Here is a 22430-nt window from a genome sequence, read left to right on the forward strand (position 1 = left end):
GAAAGTAAAATTAGTGTTTGGGTTTTTTTTTTTTTAATTCCATAAATGCCATGGGAATTTTATCATGTTTCAACACTTGCTGAATATGTAATTCCCATAGTGCCCATTAGTGGCCATCTGTGTAAGGTAATACATGTTTGGGATGAAATTGATTATAGCCTAAACACTCATGTGTTATGATCAGGAAAAGCACGCAAAGTTCAAATCTTTTTTCCTGATGATCATTATGTAGCTGAAGATATTAATTTCCAGAGGCAGAGCAACCTATCACTCAAGATCCTAATCTCACAGTAAGTGACCCCAGGGTCAAAGGAAAGAAGGCTGCAGTGCCTTGCACTAAAATTAATAAGTGCTGTACTTGAGGAGCACTTAGGATAAAGGGAAAATATTTTTTTATGCTTTTTAGTATAAAAAGATTGGCCCTGGGCTAATATCTCTTGCCAGTCTTCCTCTATTTTGTATGTGGGACACTGCCACACATGCCTTGATGAGCAGTGTGTAGGTCCACGCCTGGGACCTGAACTGGCAAACCCAAGGCCGATAAAGCGGAGCACAGGAACTTAACCTCTCTGCCCCGGGGCTGGCCCCTACAGGGAAAATTAACAGGCTTTGGAACATGGTTTTTTCTCTATAGCCATCAAAGTAGACCCTCTGCAATTTTGCTGAATATTCAGAAATGTTTCATTACCCTTTTTAGAAATTCATTTTCATAGCCACCAGCACACTCCAAATTTACCTACTTATGGAACTTTTCTCAGCATCTGCATTACTGGCCTTACCTCTTTGTCCCTTATATTATTTTTGTCTGGTTTGAAAAATGTTTCCTTTTTACCTGTGCAAAACCAGGTGCTTTCCTTCTTTCAAATGTGTTTTCAACGTGATCTCCCCAGTGCAGTCATTTTATTTTTTATTAGATTTGTGCAGGGTAATGTATGCTTGTATGCTTCCTGAGCTCATTTCTCCACTTAAAGTAGAGCGATATACAAATATACCTGTTTCTAAATTTCTAAGGAATGTGTATTCACATCTTGGCTCTCACATTGTCTAGTTACCACAAGGTTTTGTGAAACATATTACAAAAAATAACTTTTTGGTTTAGAAAATTTTGAGAGCTTGTATTACTGAACTATCCCCATGATCATTTAAAAATCTTATCATGTCTTCTGTAGAATATTTAAGATTTGAATGCAGTGATATCCTGATCTTCCCTTGGATGTGGGCCAGAATGATTTAGCTACAAATGCCCTGAAAGTAGCTGAAAAAATTGGTAGAATCGTTGTCTAAATGTTGAAATACAGCAATTGTGATCCTGGCATAGTTGATGTTGAACTGTTCTCCTCCTTTTCATTCTCGAACTTCTTGATGATAATTATTCATCAGGTTATGATAGATTTCAAATCTGCTTCCCATTAAAGATAATAAAATAGTACTATCTCCATAAAGAAGCAAATTTGCCTTCCTGTCTTATATATTGGAAACTAAGAAGTCATGCATCAAGTGTATCTAATAGCTGTAGAAGTTATTTGGAATATATCAAAAAGAATATGGTCTAGATTGCAGCAATACTTTATAACGTGGCTTTTGGATTTTTTTTTTTTTTGGTCATCTACTCATTCAGCAAACATACTGAATGCTGACAGTCAGTGTTATGGAAATGCAATGTATAAAGTTGAGCTAGACATAGTCCCTACTCTTGAATAAAACTACCAGAATCTGACATTTAAACAGTTAATATGATAGACTAAGGGTTGTAAAGATGAGCAAATTTCTATCAGAGCACAGTAGAGGGGAAAACTTGTCTTACTTTCTTTACTTAAGAAGTAAAAAAAGCTTCAAAGAAGCAGTAACTTTTGAGTTTGGCCTTACAGGACAAGCCAAGTTTTGCCAGGCAATGCAGTGGGGGATGTGTGTGTGTGTGTCTGTATACATATGTACACGTGTAAATACATACACACAGGTACATACAAATGCTAATGCATATGCATGCCCATCTATATTTGAGCGTTATGAAAGGACTGTTGGCTGGCTAATTTACCACCCGCTCCCATCCTCCTCCTTCCTTGCCCCCTCCGCTATAGTGGCTGGAAAAACTAAATACTAATAGTTAGGGATGGCCATATTTGGAAATATGCTGAGGACTTTTAGAAACACTTTTGCTTTTCAAATAAGAGATGGCTACAGTTGGAATTACCCCGTTATTCTTGTCTCCAATGTGGCTGTTAAAATTAGAGTTGTGACAGCCACCTGGAGACACTGAGAGAGATCTGGGAATGAGTTTTGAGGTATGGTTGAGCCACCAATCTAATGTCCACCACTACCTACTTCAATACTACTTATGGAAGGAAAACTAAATCTTTAAGCCATTGTTAGTCCGATTTTTCTTTTACTTGTAGCCAAAAGCATTTCTAATTAATACATGCATAAGCTACACATATACACTCTTTCATGTCTGTGTGTACGTTTGACTTTATTTTCTAGGCCTACCAAGACTTGAGACTAATTTTAGACTTCCATTTTAGTGAAAAGTAAACAGAACTTAATGTTAGAGGAAAATACCAAATGGAATGCTTAATCTTTGTTATTATCAAACCAGACACTCTCCTTAGCATTTAATTTCTGTTGTATCCATTCTGTCCTTGTTGGATATTTTAAATAAAAACTGAAGGAAGAGGGGAGAAAAAAATTGAGAAGAAGGATAAATACTGAAGCAGATTATGCTGGAGGTTAGGTTACAGGGAAAACCTGAGAACCAGTTGGTTGTGGCTTGCAGAGCACTGTTGGGAAGAGTGTCCTACTAGTAACAATGCCTGGTCACACGATGGAAAGACAGGTTTAAATCTTAGTCCATCACTGTGCATTCCTATGTGTTTAGGACCAAGAATACCTTTACTTGTGTCTATTTGGCACTCCAAGTTTCCCTAACAGCCAAAGATTGTTCTCTTTTTTCTTCCATTTAGGAATATGAGAGTAGAAACCATTCTTTTTCTTTGTGAGAGATTAGAACAGCTTTCTGAAGAGCGTCTTGGTTGTATTCAGTCTTGTATGAAAGATACATCTAATGAGTGAGAGATCTATAATGAACTCTGAGCTTCTACCATGCAAATGTGGAGCAATGTGAAAAACACTCAGCCTGTTCTTTCTTACAGAGACTAATGCTGTCACTTTGGTCTTGCTCTCTTCTTCAACGTTTCTAATTGTATTATGCGTATACATTGCCTGACAGCACATCAAACGACAGGTTAATAGTATCAGCAGATATCCTTACTCTTTTTTGAACAGGTCAACAAGATTGCTTCTTCACTGTGGTGATCTTCCATAGTTTTTGTTTTTGTTTTTGTTTTTAGTAGGTGCCTGCTCCCTTTTAACTGACTTTTAACTGACTTTATGCTTTCTCCCTTCTATATGTGTGTGGCTTTTTTTTTTTAAAGTTAATTTTCATTGAGTGTATGATAGTTTACAATCTTGTGAAATTTCAATTGTACACTATTCTTTGTCAGTCGTGTTGTAGGTGCACCCCTTCACCCTTTGTACCCACCCCACACCCCCCCTTTCCCCTGGTAGCCACTAATCTGTTCTCTTTGTCCACATGTTTAAATTCCTCATATGAGTGGAATCATACAGAGATTTTCCTTCTCTATCAGGCTTGTTTCACTTAACATAATTCCCTCAAGGTCCATGCATGTTGTTGTGAATGGGACGATTTTATTCTTTTTTATGGCTGAGTAGTATTCCGTTGTATATATATTTATACACCATATCTTCTTTATCCAATCGTCAGTTGATGGGCACTTAGGTTGCTTCCACGTCTTGGCTATTGTAAATAATGCTGCGATGAACATAGGGGTGCATGGGACTTTTGGAATTGCTGACTTCATGCTCTTTGGGTAGATACCCAGTAGTGGAATGGCTGGGTCATATGGTATTTCTATTTTTAATTTTTTGAGAAATCTCCATACTGTTTTCCATAGTGGTTGCACCAGTTTGCATTCATGTGTGGCTTTTTTTTAGAATCAGTTCCTTATCTTAGGGAGGAGTAAGGTAAGACAGGTAGCCTCAGGGACCTCAGTCCTCTACCAAAACTACTGGATGAAAGTCAGGGATCTTCAAGAAAGAAAACTCAATGGGATAGTTGGAATTTACATGAAATCCATGAATTATTATTTGGTCTCTAATTTAAAAACATATACACACTTCAATTTTTTGTTCTTAAAGAATCTAAACTGGTTTTCTTCTTTAAATATTTGCCTCTTATTTTCCCCAGAATCTTCAGCTCCTTGGAGCTACAGCCATCGAAGATAAATTACAAGATCAAGTGCCTGAAACCATAGAAACTCTGATGAAAGCAGACATTAAAATCTGGATCCTTACAGGGGATAAGCAAGAAACTGCCATTAACATTGGTAATATACCTATTCAAACTTTAAATCATTGATATATTTCAGGAGCTCGATTTGAGATATTTTAAGATTTGAAAGATTTGGTATTTTGAGTTTTCCATAGCGGTAGTATTATTGGGCTTATCTCTTTCCTCACAGCCCCAATACCTCTTTAAAGTTACAGTGGTTATATTTACAGCCAAACTTTAGCTCTTGCAATCAGATAATGCCCTCTCTCACCTTTGTACCCACTCCCACCTTCCATCCATAATTGACACACATAGATAGCATTTCTGCAGTTGTCTGTGAAAGTCTGTTGATTGGGCTTATGGCAGGCTTGTGTATTGACATTTGTTTATGTGATCAAAGGTTATTTCTGAAATGGGAAGTAAGAAGATTGCCAGTTTTCATTCATCCTACAGTTAATTCCAGTTTTTTGGAAAGAGCTTGTATCAGTCAGCTCAGGTCGCCGTAATAGAATACCACAGACTGGGTGGCTTACATGACAGAAATTTATTTTCTCACCATTCTAGAGGCTAGAAGTCCAAGATTAACGTGTCAGCAGATTTGGTTTCTTCTGAGGCCTCCCTTTCTGGCTTGCAGATGGCTATCTTCTCACTCTTTCTTCGCCTTGCCTCTCCCATATGGATGCGCCCTCCTGATGTCTCTTCCTCTTCTTGTGAGGTCACGAGTCCTGTTGGATTAGAGCCCCACCCCATGACCTCATTTATCTCCTAAAGGCTTTGTCTCAAATGCAGTCACATTGTGAGTTAGAGCTTCAACATCTGAATTTTGAGGGGGCACAATTCAATCCATAACAGAGGAGAAAGTTGATATTTGGTGTTAGAGGCCTATAGTACCAATAATAAGCAAGAAAATAGCACTTTTTTTCCCCAAATTCAGTTATAGTAGGTTCCCTGAGCACTGTAAACCCTGCCGTAGATTCCATCTCTGGATATTAATGATATGAATTACTTGCAAAAGTCTCTCAGAGTTGGAGAAACCATTTCAGAGGTGTTGACAACATGAAACTACATTTTTAGAAAGTCATTTTTTACGATCATCTATCTAAAAAGCATTTAGCTAATATCCCTTTTAAAAGTATTAGTAATCACAGTATTCTGTAAATATAAAACAACTACGAAGTTTATAGTAAATTGATGTCATTAATAAAGGAAAATGAATTTTTAGAAAATAGTAACTAGTAAAAGTTTAAATCTACAAGCCACACAAGTTGTTAATTTTGATGATAAAAACTATCTCTGGTGTAAGAGACGAAATGGAAAGGAAATGTGCGAGAATACAGAATGCGTTAGAATTGGGAGACCTGAAAAACACAAATATGATAGAACAAACGACTACAGAGAAAGGGAGAATATATGGTGGTAAAGAGTAATATGTGAGGAAAATAAGCAATTTTGAAAATAGTCCAGGATATGTAACCCTTTTGAAAGATCTTATGAAAAGAAGAATATGGTGGTGGTTTCTCATCACATTTAACTTTTAGAATCTTGGGCCATAACTGTTCCTAGAAAAAGGTAGGTAAGATTCATGCATTCAGCAAATGGTTATGGTGCCTTTGGTGCCAGGCACCAGTTAAAAGCAGGGAATAAAACAAAATCTCTGCCCTCCTAGAGCTCAGCTCCTAGTCAGGGAAGCAGATGAGAAAGTAAATGAGAAAAACACCTAGTGTGTTAGATGGCAATAATTGCTATAAAGAACAATAACGCAGGAAAGTGAGATAAGGCATTGCTCAGAACAAGGTCAGGAAGACCTCACTGAGAAGGTGACATATGAGGAAAGACCTAAAAGAGAAGAAGGAGCTTGTCGCTTGGATGATTAGGGGAGGCTGTCTTCTGTTCTAGGGAGAAAGAGCAGAAATGCCAAGGGGGAGAATAGAAGAAGGTCAGCAGTGTAACAGAACCCAGTTTGGATGGGGTGTTGCATTTACCCCAAGCGAGTTGGAAAACCATTGTATGGTTCTGAGCAGAGGAAAGACATGATCTGACTTTCCTGTGAAAACAATGAGTCTGATTGCTAGACTGAGAATGGACTTGAAGGGAAGCAAGTGTGGAAGCAGAGAGGTCAGTGAAGAAGCTGTTAGACATTAATCCAGGTGAGACAAGGTGTTGGCTTGGACATTGATGGCAGAAGTGGAGGTGGTGAGAAATGGTTGGGTTCTGGATATATTTTAAAGGTAAAGCCAACAGGATTGACTGATAGATTAGATGTAGGGTGTGAGAGGAAAAAAGGAATTCAGGGGTAACTCCATGCTTTTTTAACCTTAGCAGCTGAAGGTGGGAGTTGCCATTAACCAAAATGGGGAAGAGTGAAGGAGGAGCAGGTTTTCTGAGGGGAGTCAGGAGCTTGTTTTTGGATATGTTAAGTTTTGCCTGTTTTACACCGAAGTGTCTGCTATTAAGTAGGCACTAGGATGTGAGAGTCTGGAGTTTAGGAAAACGGTCTGAGTGGGAAAGATGAATTTTAGAATGGTCGACATTGAGATGGTATTTAAAACCAGGGATGGAATGAGATCATAAAGAGAGTGAGGATAGATGGTATTGTTTTAGATGTGATGGCATTATTTTAAATGGGAGACCAGTCAGCTGGGTTGCCTGTTTTTGTCCAGCCATATTCAGCTGTATGTGAACAGGTGCAGAGTAGGCAGAGTTGGATTTAATCAGTGGGTGATTTTGCCCTGCAGTAAGTACAGCAAAGCAAGAGAGGGCAGGAAAGTAGAGGATGTGATGACTGTCCAATGGCAGAGAGACGGTGGTGGGATCAGTGGTCCAAGAGCCAGACAGCCCTCTTGCACCATTCCCCGGAATCAGCCATCGGCCCATTTTCTGCTCTTCGTGTTGGTCAGCATGATGGATATTCCATGTACATTTGTAGTTTTCAGGAAATTGAGAATCATTACAACAATCTCTTTCCATACTTATTTATCAAGACAGCTATTGTCTTTGTATCATATCCCTCCTATAGCAAGAAAGAACATTTCGTTTCTAACTGCCTGCAAACCTGGAAAACAGCTGCTGGGTATCATCCTCATAAAATAGATAAAATTTTAATATTATGTAATAAAATAGATAAAATTTAGATATTTTTATAGTATTATTACTTTAACATCTTCACCTCTTCTCTCTAAAGAAATTAATTATATCAATTAATTACTCTATGTTTGGACATAGGACACTCCTGCAAACTTTTGAGGAAGAACATGGGAATGATTGTTATAAATGAAGACTCTCTTGATGTAAGTAAAATTATCTTTTTTTAATCTTTTAATGTAATCATCTTATAGTATTTTATTTTATATTCAGATAGCTGTGGAAATATTTTATCTTCCAGAGGTTAAAAGATACCTTATTATGATTGTTCTGTAACATAATGTGCTGTAACATAATGTGCACTGTTTTGAATCACATTGATGTAAATAGATCCAGTTTTGTGTCTGTGACAGCTAAAATAAATTGCTAAATGATTTGCTTAATGATGTGAGACAAAAAAGCTGCTTTACAAAAACGCTATGTCTGGAAGTTGCTGACTGACTGCAACTTATTCGTATCTATCTGGGTATTTTATATATTAAGCATTTAATATCTGCTTTAGCTTCCAGTATTAATCTTTTGCTTCTTTAAAAAAATTGGTGAAAGCTATTAAACAACGCAAAATAACCAGTCCTAATAGAAAAGTTGGTTTTTGGGTTTTTTTAATGTCCTAACTTCTGGGCTGAAATATTAATTTCTAGGATGTCTTTTTTCATGGCTGTGATCACATGAAGTTATATTTGGGAAAGACTTGTTAGATATACAGTGTAAAATAGAAGTTAGCAAAAATTATGTAGGTCAAATGACCTGTAAGTATTTTAAAGTAAAGGTGGCTTTTTGTAATTTAAGGTGGAAGACAGAACAGGAGAGAGGTGATTATACAACTGCTTAAAATAGTCACTGTGACGCAAAGAGCATAGCAGAGAAAACCTGATAATTAAGGATGTTGGTGAAGCCGAGAGGCCAACTGTGTTGAAGGGATGGTGAAGAGGCAAATATTTAGAAGTCAAGTATAGACTAGGAATTATGTGTAAGAACTATTTGACTTCAGATTTTTAAGTTGGAATGATGATCTCTTAATTACTTGATCTCAAAACAATCCTTGTGATACTTTACCCTTTCTTGTGAAGTCTGTGAGCAACTTGTAGCCTGAAGAATCATATATGATTCTGCAACTAAAAGAGTGGTTTATGCCTTTTACTATTGGAGAAATACTTTTTTGTGAACTAAGCTTTCTTTTATCCTAAAACATAAACCAAAAGAAGCTAGCCTGTGGTTGGAAGACTTTCGTTTTTATTTATTCATTAATAGGCCCTCTGCTAGGCACTGATGAGTTTTAAATTTGGCAGTAATCAGTCTCATCTGATATTTAAAAAGTAAAGTGACTAGAAATGTCCTGAGCAATTCAGGTGACAGTTTGCTGTGGAAGATCACAGGCGAACACTGTGGCTGAATGGATTACACTAATTTGTCCAGCTCTGGACTGCGGGACTGCCAAGCATTCTTGCCCTGCTGTCTGGGGAAGGTTTTTCTCCCAGGGCGTTAAGTGGTGACTTTACAAATCTGGCTGTTTGAGGTCAGGCTCTCTGTGGTACACTCATTTGCTTCTCAGCAGGAAGGGAAACATCACCTTGCGTAGCTCCTTCAGATCTTGTCTCCTAAAAACCAGGGCTGAGATTTCAGGCAAATCATTAGATGTGCTAGAATGCCTGTAAGTAAATCATTATTTTTTCATTGGCATGGAAAAGAAAAGCATCCTGTGTGTTCAGATTGTACTGATAATAATAAAATATGGGATTACCATTCCATCAGCACAAAGAATAATTAACATTTAGGTAATAAACTTAGGAACATAATGTCTTAGGAAATAAATCGTGCGTGTGTGTTTTGTCAAGTGACAGTTTTAATGAATGTACTCAAATTATTCTGTGAAATAACACAGTGGTTAAAAGCACAGTTCTGCCGTAACCTGAATGTAGGACCCTGGGAAAAATCAGTGGCTATTCAGCAGTTTTTAAAATCTTTAAATAAGCATATAAAACCAAACTACAGTTGAAAATACAAACAAACAGAATGGAAGTCTTGCTCTGCAGATCTGCTATGGAAATCTGATGGACTTTTCTCCCTCTGCCCATTCCCAGCTCCTTTCCTAGCAAGAGCAGCACCCCCTGCTGGCGTGATGCCCGAGATCAAAGCTGGGTATTCTGACCCCGTTACCCACCAAGCCGTTGTTAAATGTTGGCAGTATCAGCAAAAGAGTTTCTTAGAAAGCTTAATCATATTTTTTTCAATTTAAAAAGTAAGAATTTCATGGATAAGCATCATTAAGAATCATCTAAAGTTGATCAAAATCTATTAGACACTTGTAATCAATAGATAATTTAGGTAATTTGTATAATTTTCTATCATACTACTTTGAACCACTTTATTAGGGGTTCTGATGATCTTGGTATGAGGCATTTCCTTACGGGTCTGCACAGGCAGGAATTTCAGATTACTGGCTTGAAGGGTGCATTGTACTTCTTCCCTCACTCCACAGCCGTGGTCAGGAAGTATCTCACAAGCTTCTTAGAAACCCCTTCCACTTAATGACCTAGATCCAAGGATTCTTCTAGTATCTTGTTTATATCTTTAGTTTGTCATAAAGTAATTTGTTCAAAGTCTGTCTGTTAAAACTGGAAACATCTAAAAATGTGAGCTAAGAACTGGAGAATCTCATATGTGACCTATCTTTAGCTTCCAGGGTCTAATTAAGGTCTTTCAAAATGTACTAAAACAATTCTGGACAGATTGGACTTATGTTATATTAAGGAGTGTGACTGTTCTGTTATTCAAATCCCCCATAGCATACCAACTCTGTGAATCTCTGGAAATACTTTCAGGCAACTCTAAATATGTATATATGTATTTTTGAATCAATATGGTCTAGCCTTCTTCTAAAAGGTAGAAAAGTTTGAAGACTTATTTCACTGATATAGCTCAAGATTTCATTCCCCTCATCTGGAAAGTCTAGGGTATGTGGGAGGGACTGTAATCTTTTAAGCCATTTTCTTGAGTCTCACATGATGTACCCTTAACCTTGGTCTCTCCTTCTAGCATCTCTCTTATTTGGAGAGTTGTGGCATCTGTCCTGGGACATAGAGCTAGATCGTAAATCTGTTCTTACTAGTTTTCCTCCTCCTTCCTACTGTCTGGCTTCCCTAGGAAACCAAAAGAAGCAGAAAGGAAAATTATTTACTACATACTTATTGAGTCAACAGGAATGATGGTTAAATATGTATGCAGAGAGCTCGGAGGACTAAATTCCCTCCACTCAAAGTCAAAAGGCTTCCAGTGTTGCTAAGTTTAACTCCTGAGAAACCCTCCCCCTGCTCTCCTGCTGATCATCTGCGCTCCGTTTTGCTGGATAGTTTCTACTGCCGTTGACATTCACATTCAGCCTGATTAGGAGTCAGCACCTCATATATGGAAAGTAGTGTATGGATCCCAAGAGGAAATGCAGCTTTCTGACTTTCTGTGAAAAGGAACTCTGCCACCCCTGCAGGGTTCTATGCATTGCCATTACAGCCATAAGAAAAACACTAGTTTACATTTATGAAGTACTTATTTTTTGTACCTGGTACTGGACTAAGAACTTTACAGGGACAATCACATTTACACCTGAAAACGTTAGTAGGCAGATCCTATTATGAAAGGTTAACTTGACTTCCAGGAAGCAGCGCTGAAGGACGTATCTCAGTCACTGGATTCCAGAGTCAAAGCAGATAGATTTTTCTGGGTCTCACCTGCCAGCTACTCTTGTAAAACAAGAGTAATAATAATATCTATCTCTAGGGTGTTATCGTGAGGATTAAACAAAACCTTTTATTTACTTTTTTCTTTTTTTACACATTGGCCCTGAGCTAACATCTGTTGCCAATCTTTTTTCTTCTTCTTCTTCTTCTTCTCCCCAAAGCCCCTCAGTACATAGTTGTATATTCTAGTTGTAGATCCTTCTAGTTCTGCTATGTGAGACGCCGCCTCAGCATGGCCTGATGAGAGATGCTAGGTCCACACCCAGGATCCAAACGGGCAAAACCCTGGGCTGCCAAAGCGCAGCAGCTGAACTTAACCACTTGGCCACAGGGCTAGCCCCGAAAATGGTACCTCTAAAAACTTAGTAGCAATGCCCGGTGTTTAGTGTGCACTTAAGAAATATGAACCATTATCATGATCATCATTATTATTACTTCTTTTAGCATTATTATTCCGGGAGTCGAGGAGTTCCTCATTGCCAGCTAGTGTAAGAGGTGATTTCAAACAGCCACCCTTCTCACTACTTAAATTTCTCTGCTTAATTTGATCATATGACCCCAAACCAACCTAGGTTTGATTATGGATACCAGTGTTCCCCCTCACTGATGTCAATGAGTTGTTAGCCACATTTGACATTAACAAGCATAAGAATATATATTTTTCAACACCCTGGTAAAAGAAAGCCCTTTATGGGATTGCTCTTTTTCTCCTAGCTGAATTTGATTTTCTAACATCATGGAAGCTTCAAATATAACTTATAGGGCATTCATACATAAATGGTGAAGTTGTCGTCTGTACCCTTTTAAGCTCAACTTAAATGTGTTATGCAGACAAACCTCCCTGTTTGGGGAACCAGCCACTGTGCAATGGCCTCTGAAAGGAATCCAGAATAAACAAGTGATTGACTTGACTCCAGAAAAGGAGGAGAAAAAAGAGAATTGGGGCTACTTTAGGTTTTGCCTTGATATGTCCCATGAGTCTAATACAATACATTTTGTATTGGTTTGAAAAATAGTTTAGGCAGGTTTTAAACCACACTGTTTTCCACCATTGCCAGCATGGAGCTGTAGTATTGTGAATTTTCTTTTACTATTAGCAAAGTAGTTTCAGCTTTTTGGCCCCAAAATTTTAAGGGCTTAGTTTAACTTTTAAGGTGTTAGTATCCCTATTAGAATCAAAGATATGTTTTCATAATGTCCCATTACAGGATGATTGTTCAAATACTGTCTGGCACACTGCTTCCTCCAAGAAGCTTTCAATGAAGAAAGCCAACTTCGTTACATTTGAAAGAAATGGGTTAGTGAAAAATGTAAACATGGCAAAAAGTGAAAATAATATATGAACAAATAATCTTTCTTTCTCCTTTCCTCTTCTTTCCTCTGATTTAGGTCAGTGTCTGCCACAAGCCAAAGTATGTGGTTGAAAAAGTGCCATCAAACCCATTGTTTGGTCTCATAAGAATTAAATGTGTCCCCTTTTCTTAACCAAAATTCAGTAATCTTGGCTGTGTGCAGAACCCTAAGTGAAGTTGTTCTCAAATTCATAGTGTTTCTGCTTGGAGAAATTCTTCCTCCTCCCAAGCCTGAATATTCTTTATCTCTTTTTTGGCTAAACATCTGAAGTCCAAGAGTGCCCTGAGACCTAGAATTACAGATAAATGCTTTCTAAGCAGTCTGCCCACTTGCCAGTCTCCCACAGCTTGTTGAATTTTCTGAGAGGAGTAGGCCATGCCTTGTGACTTTGTTGCATCTTTGCCACCCGTATCTTTTGATGAGTCAGCACAGCCATCACATTGACAGCGTATAGGAAGCCTAATACGTGACAGGTATATCTGCATACGTTAGTCTCTGCTCCTATAGTGCTGACGGTGTTTGTGTCAATTACAGATAGAGACTTTGAGTTCACATAGCTAGGAAGTACAGGATCCTGAAATTTCAACCTACGTTACTCTAAGTCCAAAGCTGTTTTTCCTTGTTGTTTTTAAATAACCATACCTTCTCCAGTGGCAGCAGAGACTCAATCACAGAAGGAAGCATTCTGGGAAACCTCCCTTACATTTTCTGATTTTTCCCTACCTCCTTTCCCACTCATACCAGGACTACAAAGCAGCTAAAGGAGGGATACCCGTCTGGAAAATGGTGGTGCTTGGGCATCCTGCATTTATGGAATGCAGGAAAGGGCCCTATATTTAGTTTTACTAATACATAAATTGTACATAAAATTTTATTGAATGTACATATGAAATAATGGAAATGGTGTGCATTTGGGATTTGCACTGAGAAAATTCAGAAGCTAATGATTCTTCCGTATTCCTATATTAATTAGTTCAAACAGTTAGGAAAGTGGGCCCAACGTTAGCTCTCTTTGCGGTTCTGGGTAACAGCTTCTCACAGGCCCTGGTTGTTACTTTCTCCAAAACGTTGATTTGGTAATTTGCTTATTTTCAAAAAAAAAAAAAAAAATGGTTGTATATTTTGAGCCGCCTCTTCCTGGCTGAATTAAGACAATCCGAGAGACTGGATGTCTGCCGACCCAGTTTCTCCAGAATGTTTCCTTCTGCGTTTGAGTCACTGCCGCCACAGAAGAATATTTAACACAAGCTCAAAATAAGTGTTTAGGAGGCTTTCAGTGGTGGTTTAAAATAATTACCATGAGGGCTTTGGTAAAAGCCTTTATCCACACAACTATTTAAATTATATAATTATATCCCCTACCTCCCTCTTCCTTCCTTTCCCTGGATCTTGCTTTCTTGGTTGCGTGCCCCCACCCCAAACCTGAAACATAGACCCAGATTCGCACTTCTCTGCCTCTCTCTCTAGTGTACCCTAAGTGAGACTAGATGTCTCACAAGGAGTTATTTGCCTGATGGAACCTATCATAATCCCAAATCCCAAACCTCTGCCAAGGGGCCAAGAGCAATTTACCCAGCACTGCAACTTCCTCTTTTACTTTCTTCCATTTTGTAACCCTTGACCTTTTTCAGATGGCATGACCCTTCTGGGAGATTGGACCACTTCCTCAATTACAGTGTTTTATATCTACTCCCGCCCTGGAAAGTCTGTATCTGTGTATCAGCAAAGCATGGAAATTTTTTTTTTTGTCTCTTTCCCTCTCCATTATATTTAGTAATATGTATTGATTAAATGCGTTCACTTGGCTGCCTTCCACTAAGCTATTCTGAAGGACCTCTTTGACCATATGTTTTTAATGATTTCACCTTCTGTCTGCCCTTACCCATTTTGGAAAAATTACTTTATGTTGGTTTTGTTCTGTATGAATATGTTTTTGAAAGTTATGTTCTAGTATAGTCTGGGAGTTTAGAAACACCAAGGCTTTTTGGTCAAAAACTATGTCCAGTGGAGCTAGTGATCCTGACTGGGATGCATACTAAATGGACTAGGTGTATATAAGTATAGTTTTTCTCTACTCTCAGGCGTACCTTCTTTACAACTTACTACAGCCTGCAGTAGCTAAAAGAGTAGTTGATATATGTGTTGCATTGGGTATATGGAATGTCCAGTGTTCCACTGAATCAACAACACATTGTCGAAAAATAAGTATTACCCAATGGTTTATCCATGTTGCTATTATGGGAGTCATAACTCACTCTTTAAGAGCATGCTAACATTGTCCATACTTGATATGGTCATAATGTATTATTAAGAATGCCTTGGAATGTTCTGTTAATTTGTAATTTTAGGGTGTGAACATTTGGAGAGTGTAAAAGTAGAGAAAGAATGAAACATTATTTGGCCATAAATTTGTAAATACCTTGTGTCTTAAATGATGATGAAGTGGGGCCGCAAACCACCAAAATAGCTAATAAAATATACATTCGTTTAAGATTCTTATATATATCCTCTTATTTGACATTTTCAATTAACTTATAGTAGGTTTTAAAAGGTGAACCCTTAGCAAACTAAAGTTTTTTCACCCCCCCCCAGTGAATATTTATTTCTGTGCTTTTAAAAACAATCGGTACCTAAGAAGTTAAGTTGGTAGTGTTATATCTGAAGGACAAGCTAGCGAAACAATTCCTCTGTGTTTTCTTTATCATTAGTTACCTTAAACCTGGTATTTATGAAGTGCTCGTTTGCATATAGTGCTATTTCATGTAACTTAGAGTACTACTTTATGTAACTTATACATATATATATATATATATATAATTTTGTATTCTTTATGGAAGCTTGAAGTGTAGCATATATATTGATGTGGTCATCGATGCAAAACATGTAATCAGAAAAGAGAAACACCAAATCAGTCTGTAACTTTCAAGCTGTTCTCCTCTTGAGTTATATCAGGTTGGAGATAGAAATTAATAGGGAAAAGAAAACAGTCTGAGTTATATAAATATTTGTCCTCCTACCATGTACCAAGAGCTATGTGCCATTTGAGAAAAGATAAGTCTATCTTTTCTAGAACTGTGGGAAAAATAGGTTTCCAGATACTTTTTCTACAGAAGTAGTAGCTGGTAGAGTTGAATGTTAGCAATCAAAAGGTAGATTGAAATAAAATTGCCATTGGAAGATTTCAAAAGGAAACTTAAAATTATCTCAGTAATATACCACTTGGATGGCACTAATGTTGTGCAGTGTTTGACAGTTTGCAGATCATTCCTCCTCATGTGTTGGCACCTCTGTTACACCTAATGTCAGAGGAAGGGAAAGAACTAGTCTTCCTTGGGTGTCAACTCTGACCCAAGCACTGGAGAAGGCACTTGACTCAGAAGTAGAGTTAGCACATTTCATCACCACAATAACCCTACAAAACAGATATTAACCCAATCTTACAAATGAGAAAATTTTGATTCAGAGGAGTTAAGTAACCTGCCTGAAGAAAGATAGCCATAAATGGCAGAGCAACAATTCAACCCGAGCCATTCTGATACCATATTATTGCCTTCAAGAGTTAGTAAAGTCAGTGAAAACAGAAAACTGTGGTGCTGATACTAACGTACAAAGTGCAGGCTTCATAAGCTTAAGGCCATTCTGACAAGGGTGGAAGTTGTGTTTCTTCCAAAAGTGATTCATCATTAGCCCAATTATATGCTTATTTCCCCTAACTGGGGTTGAACTCATGACGGAAAAGAACAAATCCAAGAACAATGAAATACATTGTTAAATGTTGTGTCTGAAAGTCAAAGTGTAGTTCAGAATGTTGATTTTTTTTTTTCTGGGAATGGAATCCTCCTTATAATGTTACGTTTATTATTTGACCTGCACACATTTAACAAACTCCCAGGAATAAATATAAATGCCATGTGCTTATTTGAATTCAGACCAAAACACCAACATATGCTTCGAACTACACAAGTATAAATATACTTTCTTCCTTTAACTTTTGCTGTTTGGACTTAGCTTTGCTGATGACACCCTCTGGGATATAGATGAGTGATCGCACATTATTTACTGTTACTATAAGTAATTGGAGCCCCAGAGCAAGGTGTGGAAGCCACGACCATTAGGTGTTGCATGTCGGACTGTTTCTCTGTAATCTTCACCTCGTCTCTGCTGGTTGGACTTAGCTAACCAGTCTTCTAATCAGAGGCTAGAGGCTTTTATTTTCCTTTCCTTAGGGATATTCACATTCTCCGCTAGGGTGTTCCTTGGATGTGTTCCTAAGTAAGACTATTTGTCCTGTAAACCTCTGAAAGAAAGCAGGAAGAAAACCAAAAGGCTAGAAGCTGAAAAGGGCCATTTTTATGCAGGTGCTTTCTGCTACATTGCATTTTGGGCCATCAAAAACATAGTTCTTAGGTGGCCTAACATGTTCTTTGCACATCTGGCCTTTCGGTTCTTTAGACTGATCCAAGGAGAGTTTTTGCCAAAATGAAAATGACATCTTGCATACTGTGATACTTTCCAAACAAATCAGGGCTTTCTGTTTATTTCAGTATAAAATTGTGTCAGATTTCATTGTCATGGTTGCCCCCTGTGATTTTTATCAAGGGTTTCCTTGATAAAGGTCATGTAAAAGTAATGTAAAAGATTACCATAAAGCTGCCAGTCTCTGATTTCTTAAAGATTGTTGTTGTTTTATGAACATGTTATCTATTTTGCCAGGCTATACCATAAAGATTCTCACGGAACTATTAAGGCTTTCTGGTCAGAATTATCTTGGTGAGAAATTCTACTTGGCCTAATTATGTACTAACCATCTTTCTTTCTTTTTCTTTTCCAAGCATGTTTCTTATAAACCAAATAAACATTATTTACTTATCATTGGCCTACTGTTGAACACCCTGGCTTGATCACTAAGTATAGTCTAGACATCTATTCTATTCATTAGACTGTTTATATTATTTGAGACAGAAGTAGATGTTGGATCATAACTTCCACTTTGTTCTCCATTTCCTCTGTAATAGGATAAACACATTAATGTTTTACTTATTGTTCTAATTAAATGTATCCAAGATTATACAGGAGTTCCACAAGCAGCAGAAAACAATCCTCAAAATAGTCACATGAGAAAACCATTATGACTTCCCACAAGATATTCTCCAATCTTTAATGATTTGATTATTCTCTCATTACCAAGCTTTTATTCATTGTATTTCATCTCTTCATCAAGAGCCTCAATCCCAAAGAGAAGTAGACATACAAATAGATAAGCTACTATACATCATGCTACATTGTATAAATAAAAACAAGTATTTGGAGAATCCAAAAGATGGAAGTATTCCTGTCACCTGGAGGACTCAGGAAAAATAGAGTCAAGGGGACGTTTCTTGGTTTATTTGTTCCTTGTTTTTAGTCTGTAGTCTTAAAGGAAAAAAAAATAGTGACAGTGGGGAGAAAGAAGATGCAAGAGAGAAGTGGGAGGAATAGAGGTGAGAAAAGAAGGCAGTTCTTCCCCCTGACTCAAGAATTAGGGAGGATTAGGTAAAGGGCAGTTTTGATGTTAAGAGAGGAAAGTTGAGAGAATTCTTTTTAGTATAAGTGTTCTCAGTAAAGCAGGTAGATGTTTGCTGAAGTGACAGGGGCCAAATTTGGAATTTTGAGAAGAAAAGATCTGGAGTAGCCTCTAGGAAAAATGGAATCCACTGGGCATAGATAAAAGTGTAGAGCAGCCGTAATGAGCACCCATGTAAGAGGAGAGAGCTGGAACAGAGCGTGTCCTCAGGAGGCGAGGGTTTTTCCCTTCTGTGTTGTTAAGACTAAGAACCAAGGAGAAGTATTGGCTGTGGCCTAAATTGGGAATTGGCAAGGCAGGAAAGCATGGCAGGAGGTCCAGGGGCTAAGGGCTTCTAGTGAGCACTTGGCTGTGTGCAGGATGGTGGATAGGGAGAGTGGAGTTGAATGCTTGACTAGAGTGTCCACGTGGGATGCAGGGTGAGGGAGGCTCAAGCAAATCCCACTTTCCCTGTGGCTTACCCCCTTCCCTAGATCACCACCTGGCAAGGCACCTGAACCCCGGACCTGGCCCCTTGCCCCTTATCTGTCTCCCCAAATTGCCTTTACTTCTGACTCTCCCTGATTATAGCAGCAAATAAAACTGTGTAGAACAAGGAGATACAGAGCTTTTCTTTTGTTGTATTATGTGGGTTTTTTATCCTTTTTCTGATTTAGCTTCTCATTTATATATTTTCACTTTCACATGTCACTAAGTTTAAATGTTTAAACATTTCCCCCTTCAGTAGCCAAAAAGAAAACAAAGCAACAGCTATTATAGTAATAAATTTATTTCTAGCTACAGGAGATAAGCTTCAATGCAATATGGCCATAAAGTATGGCTCCCAGGCTTAGGGGAGAAGCAATAAACTTTCGTAAATGAAAGAATTTTAAAATACTCCTGGCAGTAAAAATAAGGGTAAAATGTAACTTGTAACTGGCAGCACACAGCCAACAGAGCTACTTAGAAAAGAAAACTGTAGACTAAAATAAACTGTTTGCAGTTCGTTGTTGTTACCTTGCACCCTAGGTGGCCTGACTGGAGAATTCACTGTGGGGATTTTTTGACTCATCTTCTGAAATGTTATCCCTGTTACATCTCCTGACACCTTTTGATTTGCTGAAGACCTGTGATAATCACCAAGGAAACCTGGGGGTACTGATGCCACAAATAAGAGAGTTCTCAACCAATTTTAAGGTGTTAGAGAACACCTTTGAAAAGGAGAGAGAGTGGGGCACACAGGATTGTGTCCCACAGGCTGGTTAATGAGGAGCTTGCACAGCTCAGGGCTTGACTTTTAGTCTTGCTTTGCAACTGATCCTTAAAGAAATTTGAAGTCCTCCTGAGGTCCATCTCAGGTTTCATTTGGGTTTTCAACTCAGGAGTCACTTGGGAAAAAGCTTAAAAACTACAGTGATGAGGTTCCTCAAAAGATTAAAAATAGAACTTCCATTTGACCCGGCAATTCCACTTCTGAGTATATATCTGAAGAAAATTAAAACACTACTTTTAAGAGATATATGCGCCCCTGTGTTCACTGCAGCATTATATATAATAACCAAGATATGGAAGCACCCTAAGTGTCCATCAATAGACGAATGGATAAAGAAGATGCATAAAGATACACACACACACACACACACACACACACACACAGTGGAATTTTACTCAGTCATAAAAAAAGAATGAAATCTTGCCATTTGTGACAATGTGGATGGACCTAGAGGGTGTTATGCTAAGTGAAATAATTCTAAGAGAGAAAGACAAATACCATATGATTTCACTTATATCTGGAATCTAAAAAACAAAACAAAAGAACAAACAAAACAAAACAGAAACAGACTTGTAGATACAGAGAACAAACTAGTTGTTGCCAGAGGGGAGTGGAGTAGAGGGATGGGCAAAATAGATGAAGGGGATTGAGAGGTACAAACTTCCAATCATAAAATAAATTAAGTCATGAAGATGTAATGTACAGCATAGAGAATATAGTCAATAACATTGTAATAACTTTGGTCACAGATGGTAACTAGACATATTGTGGTGAGCATTTTGTAATGTATAAAAGTATAGAATCACTATATGGTACACCTGAAACTAATAAAATATTGTATGTCAATTATACTTCATTTAAAAAGGAAAGAAAAGAAATTGGACACAACACACAAAAAAATATGGTGGCATTTTAGTAAGCAATGCCTTGGTTTGAAAGACTGTTGAAGTAATGGATTACACATAGGTTTGTTTTCCCCAAGGAGTTTATTTGAGCAGACCTGGGGACTGGGAGGGCCCTGCATCTAAAAGAAGGTGTTGGGCCTCTTGGTGGTGAAGCATGGCTTGTGCTGGCAACATTGGAGCTGGTGGGGCAGCAGGAACTTGATCTTGGAGTCATAGAACTTCTTGATCACCAGTAGGCTGCACTTGCTGGCCAAGATCTTCCCCGCCTCCATGACCAGGATCTAGGGGCCCTGAGCTCACTGCTGGGCTCCATGTTATGGTACTGGGTGATGGCACCCACAGTGGTCAGGTCTTAGGTACTCCCAGTTCATGTTGTAGATGCTGCTGCAGGAGTTATAGCACAGCCAGATGCTGAAGTTCCTGTCTGCCTCTCTGTCTCTTTCATGCTCTGTCTCTCAAAACAGAAATGATAATAGAGAGGGAAATGGACTTCTGCTAATGGGATGAAATCAGAATTTATCAGTGCTCTCATTTCATATATATGTATTTCCCGAGCATCTATAATTGCAGGCACTGTGTTTGTTGCTTGGAAACAGGTTAAATGTGGTCTCTGCCCTCAAGGAACTGAGGGCCTTGTTAGCATAGAGTGAATGACACTTGGTAGCGTGGAGTGAGTCTAGGAGGGCTTTACAACAGTGAGCTTGGTGTAGAAGGTGATAGCTATCCTCTAAAGGGAAGGGCATTCCAGAGAGAGGGAATAAAGGAATCAAGATTGTGAAGGAAATGTGAACAAAAGTTAGTTGGGTTTAAAGTGTGGAAAGCCTTAAATGCCATTGTAAGGAGTTTAGACCATATCATGTAGACAGTAGGAAACCATAGAAAAATATTAGAGCAAGAAGAGAAATGATTTGTGTCTTAAATTTGTTTTATAAAGAGAAATCTCTGTTGGCGGTCAAGAGGAGATGCAAGACAGATGATGAGAGCCCTAGGGAAACAGCAGAGGGAATGGTGCAGGCATTCCATTGATGCTTTTCTATGCCTGGTACTGTCTAAAGTTGGGTTTGTTTTTGCTGGATTGTGTAGAGAAAGACAAGCTAGCACAGAAATGTAATTCTGAGTTTGGTTTCACTACTTAGTTGGCATGTGTTTGTGGGCAAGGAACTTAACCTCTGTCTCGTGTTTCTCATCTGCAGAATGGGGATAACAGTTGTGCCTCCCACGTAGGGTTGTAATAAGTTTAGCTGGGATGTTGTGTCTATATGTGTAGCCCTTAGAACCATGCCGTGTGTGGTCCATGTGAAAATAAATTTTTTTTATTTTTTTAATCCACTCATTGACTGACTTGTTTGTTCATTTAATGTATGTGAATTTGCTTTTACAACAATCCAGGACAGTCTACTATAGATTGTCAGAATTTTGCTGACATTTTTTTTGCCTCTTAAGTCTTCCTGGGACAAAAATTTCCAGCAGAAAATAGGAGGGTGAGGCCTGTAAATTAAAATAACTACTTCTCCCCGATGTAAAGAGTGAATGGAAAATTTTGTAAAGAATGGTGGTCCTTGGTGTCACTGTGTGTGACAGGGAATAGGGGAATCATTAAGTGAAGTTCCAGTATTGGGAAAGTTGGGCAGTCCAACTCTGCAGTACAACGTGGCTCTGTTATTTTGATAAACAAATTCTAAAATTCCAGAACATAGTATAACCCAGATTTGAATATGAATGCAGGAAGACCTTCAAAAATCCCCAATATGAAATTTGAATTACCTGTGCCTTTACTTCCCTCCTTCTGAAAATAACTTTGAAATGACTGTACACATTCTTAAATCAGAATAATAATTATATCTTTCTTGAATATAATGAAAATTATATAATTGTTTTTATTGTAGGTGTATTTTATTATGGAAATATATATTTGTATTTATTATGTAAAAATTACAGGCTTAGATATTACCACTCAGAACCAAACTCTAATAGGAGGGGGATTGTTCCTTAGATTTCCTTGTACAGAGCCACTGTTCTGTTTCTTCACAATGTTAGGGCTCTTGTGAAACAGAAAGCTGGCTCCGTTAGGTTGTAGGAAGAGTCTACAGGATTTGGAGAGAAAAACTAAATATCCTGAAAGTTTTTGCCTTTGAAG

At 38.1% G+C, this 22430-nt stretch overlaps 1 protein-coding gene across 3 annotated transcripts in view; it reads left to right on the forward strand.

The window, feature by feature from the left end:
• LOC124232959 (phospholipid-transporting ATPase IA) overlaps positions 1–22430 on the forward strand; it is a 220917-nt gene that overhangs the window by 129487 nt on the left and 69000 nt on the right. For all 3 annotated transcript variants that reach the window (XM_046649924.1, XM_046649923.1, XM_046649925.1), the window contains 2 exons: positions 4262–4400; positions 7568–7632. In XM_046649924.1, the coding sequence (XP_046505880.1) occupies positions 4262–4400; positions 7568–7632 (204 nt within the window). The remainder of the gene's footprint in view (positions 1–4261; positions 4401–7567; positions 7633–22430) is intronic.

Source organism: Equus quagga, unplaced genomic scaffold, assembly GCF_021613505.1.
Source record: "Equus quagga isolate Etosha38 unplaced genomic scaffold, UCLA_HA_Equagga_1.0 146_RagTag, whole genome shotgun sequence".
In the NCBI taxonomy this organism is placed as follows: domain Eukaryota; kingdom Metazoa; phylum Chordata; class Mammalia; order Perissodactyla; family Equidae; genus Equus; species Equus quagga.